We start from the raw sequence: 4,739 nt of genomic DNA on the forward strand, positions 1-4,739 counted from the left end.
ATATTCCATGTAGCAGGAATTAAATTTTAAATAATTTTATGCTTGTTTTGGGATTGGTTATCAGTGGGGCTGCATTGAAAGAAATCTCCATTTGAAAGATAGCATCTAAGCCGGGCAATGGTGGTGCACGCCTTTAATCCCAGCACTTGGGAGGCAGAGGCAGGCGGATCTCTGTGAGTTCGAGACCAGCCTGGTCTACAAGAGCTAGTTCCAGGACAGGCTCCAAAACCACAAAGAAACCCTGTCTCGAAAAACCAAAACAAAACAAAACAACAAAAAAAAAAAAGATAGCATCTATATCATGAGGCTTCTTTTCTTTGGAAGACATCAGTAACTTGGGGAGTCAGAAATAACAGTTTAAAGATCACTTTGAAAAAACTTTGTGAAAGTTGTGAAGTTTGTGATTATTTAATTTCTGTACACTTATTATCAAAGGCAGCTGGGTAACATTGGTCAAGTTCACATTTTTCCTTACCTAAGTTTTCTTTCGTCTTTTGATTTAAACTTGACAATATTTCACTGCTTTTGTTCTTTGTTTCTCTCCCACCCTATTATTCTTTCACTAATTTTGTACACATTCTTGATTGATGTGCATTTGTGGAAAAAAGAAGTCATATTATATGAATTTGTTTTTTCTGTAATGTATGACTGCAATTTAACTATATTATTCATTTTCTTTAAAATGGTAGACCTTCACGAATTTTATTCAGAATGTCTCTTATGTGATCAGTTTCTTAAGTTTTATTTTGAGTGGGGTACAGATTCTGTGGATAGACTCATTTTTTTTATCTTAGATGCCTGCCTCTTTCCACGCACTGGCATATCTGTGTGTTCCAGTTGTTGCTATCTTCATATTTGAATCTTTGCTACTAAAATTTAATTTTGATGCATCATATTCCTAAAGATCATTTCTTCTTTATTTGTTTATGTTTTTTTCTTGTTTTTATTACTCTTAGATAGACTTGACTTATTGGATAAAAGGTTTTATGTGTCTTGGCAAGTGGCTCAGCACATATTCTTTTTGTGGGTGACCTGAGTTCATACAGTTACACTCAAGTTGGGAAGTTAATAAATCTCTACTTTCCCAATCCAGCAGATCTGACACTTTTTTTTTGTATGTCTCCTGTATACATATGCAAGACATTCTCTCTCATTCACAAGAAATAGCAGTAACCTTCTTTTCAAAAGTGCTTTTTACTTATAAAGTTGGAGCAAAGCAAGTTGCTTTCCTTGTACACTGATTCTTCAAAAAAATCTGTTCTTCTAAAATTTCTTTTAAAAAGTTTTCATTTCCTCACTGTGATGCCGATTTAGATTCAATCACCAATAGTAGGTAACAAAATGTTATCTAAGTTATCCTAAGACACATTAATTTTTTTATCATAAGAGAATGAGATGTTTTAGTAATCAAAACTATTTTCTACAAAGTAAAAACATCAGAAGACTTCAAGTGAATCCTGTGATATTTTTAGAACAGCCCTTCTCACCCAAGCCATTTTCTTTTTTTTTTTTTTTTTTTTTTTTTTTTTTTTTTTTTGGTTTTTCGAGACAGGGTTTCTCTGTGGTTTTGGAGCCTGTCCTGGAACTAGCTCTTGTAGACCAGGCTGGCCTCAAACTCCCAGAGATCCGCCTGCCTCTTATTAGTAAACAAGAGAACTGGAGTCTATAAGATGCCAGTGATTTCTAGGAGTTTGATTTTGATGAGTATCTTGTAGTTCTTGTTTAATGGACCATAATATATATTTTTAGATCTGTGTTTGTGTTTTTTTCTATAATGGTGCCATCTATATTTTTTTATATTTTGAGCTGTAAGCTTATTACATCATTCATTTTCTTGAAAATTATAGACCTTCACAATTTATATGCAGACTATTGGTTATGCTATTTGATCCTTAATTGTTAATTTATGATAGTTTCTGGAATAAACAGTTTTAGCTTTCTCTTATTGATCTTAGATGCTTACTCCTTTCCATTTCCTGGCATGTCTGTGCTTTCTAGTTGTTGCTATCTTCATGTTTGAGTCTTTGCTGTTTAGCTCATTGACTAGACCAATACATTGTCTTTGGTTCTCTAAAACCTTCTCATATATTACTGTGTCTGTGTACTTATTAGCCTCAGCTGTCAACATGACAAAGCCAAGGTTCATCTGAGGGCACAGCAATTAACCATGTGCTCAGATCAGAATGTCTGGTTTTTGTCTGAAAGACATTGTGTTGATTGACGATTGATGTTGGAAGATCTTCCACTGAGTTGGCAGTGTCTCTAAGCCAGTGGGCCTGGGCTGATTAAGAGAGATAGCTGAGCACAAGACAGTGACAAGTCAAAAGAGAAAATTAGGCAACAATTGTTCTGCATGTTTTGCCTTCAGTGATTAACTTGAGTTTTGATACTAAACTCCCACAGTGGTGGACTCTGACTTAGGCATAACAACCAAATAAACCTGTTCATTTCCAGAGTTCCTTTTTTTTTTTTTTATTTATCCAAAATGTGTTTATTGGGATGGTTCCCACTCATCTCGAATCTGGTGCTTTTCAGTGCTGCTTCCTCCTGAAGGAGCATCCTTCTGTCAGTCTTGCTTTCCCGCCTGTAGGCTGACAGAGGACAGTGGAGCAGCCGACACACAGGACTACCGTCTGTGCATGGCTAAAGACCGTGGTGATTTTATAGCATCCTGGGCACTTCACATCCATAAAGTAGGAATTGGGGCTCTGCACCAGGCGCTTTTTCTTGTGTTTCCTCTTTTCCTCCTCTGGAGAGGGATGAAGGAGATCCTTTGCGAGAGGCATGTTCTCGTAGGGAGGTCGTCACCGCCGGAAAGGGGCTCCAGAGTTCCTTTTAACAACCAAATAAACCTGTTCATTTCCAGAGTTCCTTTTGCTTAGGTAATTTAATCACAGCAACAGAGATGAAAGTAGCCACAAAAATGGTAGCTCAAAGGGGATTTTGTTGCTGCAATGGACTTGGAAATATGGACTTTGGAAGAATTTTGAAGATATCAAAACTTTAGATAGAAAAAATCCAAAAGTCACGGAAAGCTCTACACAGTGCATAACTGACTGTTCTTGTAGGACCTCAAAGCCTGGGATGTTAACTATACTGGAAGGCAGTGGAGGTCAAGGTCACAGGATTTTAGTGGGCAAAAAGGAGGTGATCTGTCCTATTGGTCCTGAGAGATCTGTGTCTTGGGGTTTTCAGGTTAAGTCAATGGCTACTGGGGCACACTGTGACTTCCAGTTCCTGGCAGATTGATGGACTCATTCACAGAGGCATTCAGGCTAATTTGTGTTTCTCTTTATAATCCCTTAGTAGTCAAGGAAGCTTGGAAGCTTTACAGGGCAACTGGACTGAGACAATGAACTTGTATTCCCTGTATAGCTTACAATCTTCATGGCATCTGGTAAACCACAACTGTATTGAGCCTAGAAATTGCCAATAACTTCTGATTCTGATAAATATATAAAAATTCTGATTGCTCTCAATAAGCTTTCATAGCCTCATCTAGTTCTGGTCCCTCCAGCCCAAGCCTGGCCTTATTCCTTGTGGCTCTATTAGGTGATATTCATCTGGTAAGTAACTACAGGTGCTTGAAGAATTTATAAAAAATTTCCTAGAGATCATTTTTGTGATCCTTTGGCCCCAAATCTTTCTTAATATTACCATGTGCCAAGAAGGTTGTTAAGGCAGAATTAAAAATTAATAGACTGATTTCTTAGAAAAAATATTATTTCTGTTGGATAGTTATTGCTGCTGACTGCTTTAGGTCTACAGTGAAAAAGAAACACATAGAAAGGAATGAAAAGAAAGAAAAGCATTAGGTAATTTCAGATGACAGTCCAGTGGTGAAAAGGGGATTTTCATGGATTTTACACCATTAAAGGGAAGACCCTTGCTCTGCATTGAAAGCCAAGCAATGTACCTTACAGTGTAGAATGTATCCAGCTATTCTCTTAATTTATGGAAGGCATATACAACAAAATTCCTTATCTCAGGGCAACATCATACAGAACCTGTCGTCAATTTTGTTTAAGCTTGGTAGAATACCCCATATGGTCTGTCAAGCAGAATTGAATTTGGGTTCCCTGGGAAGGGACACTGAGACTAAGGAAAATTTAGATCAAGAGAAAGGAAGACACAGTCATAGGTTAGACCACTGAAGGCCGTAGGACTGAAGGCCAGTACCAAACAGCTCCAAGTTTATTTCTCGGACAGCATATATACTGTTTTCAAGTAATGTTCAGTCTCTGAATCTCTTAAATGTCTCCCTACAGTTGTTATCAATTGAGAAACAAAATCTTGAAACAATTCATCAGGTTTCTGTTTTATCTTAGACAATTCTTCTGTTTTCTTTCCAGTGCCAGGTAATTTATACAAGGCCTTTATTTGCTGGAATATTAGGTTGAGCATATACTGCCACATCAAATTTCATCTGATGATCTAAATCTTTATAATCATCATTTCCTGCTCACATGTCAACCTTAACAGGCATTGTTAATTTGGTTTTGGTTTATTTAGCTTTATTTTATATGCATTGGTGTGAAGGTATCTGATCCCCTGCAATCGGATCTTCATACAGTTGTGAGCTGCCACTTGGGTGCTGGAAATTGAACTTGGGTCCTCTGGAAGAGCTCCCAACCACTGAGCCCTCTCCAGCCCCAAACAGGCATGTTTTGTGCTTTGTTAATATTAGCTCTAAGTTCACATACTCATGGAATTATGATTCCACAATACATAATCTCCTC

The 4,739-nt window shown here is 37.3% G+C and overlaps 1 protein-coding gene across 1 annotated transcript; it reads right to left on the reverse strand.

The window, feature by feature from the left end:
- Positions 1-2,481: 2,481 nt before the first annotated feature.
- On the reverse strand, positions 2,482-2,808 carry LOC130867010 (40S ribosomal protein S27). Its single transcript, XM_057758727.1, has one exon. It carries the CDS (start codon positions 2,784-2,786, stop codon positions 2,532-2,534), a length of 255 nt encoding a protein of 84 aa, XP_057614710.1. The 5' UTR covers positions 2,787-2,808; the 3' UTR covers positions 2,482-2,531.
- Between the last annotated feature and the right edge of the window lie 1,931 nt (positions 2,809-4,739).

Source organism: Chionomys nivalis, chromosome 26, assembly GCF_950005125.1.
Source record: "Chionomys nivalis chromosome 26, mChiNiv1.1, whole genome shotgun sequence".
NCBI classification, from domain to species: domain Eukaryota; kingdom Metazoa; phylum Chordata; class Mammalia; order Rodentia; family Cricetidae; genus Chionomys; species Chionomys nivalis.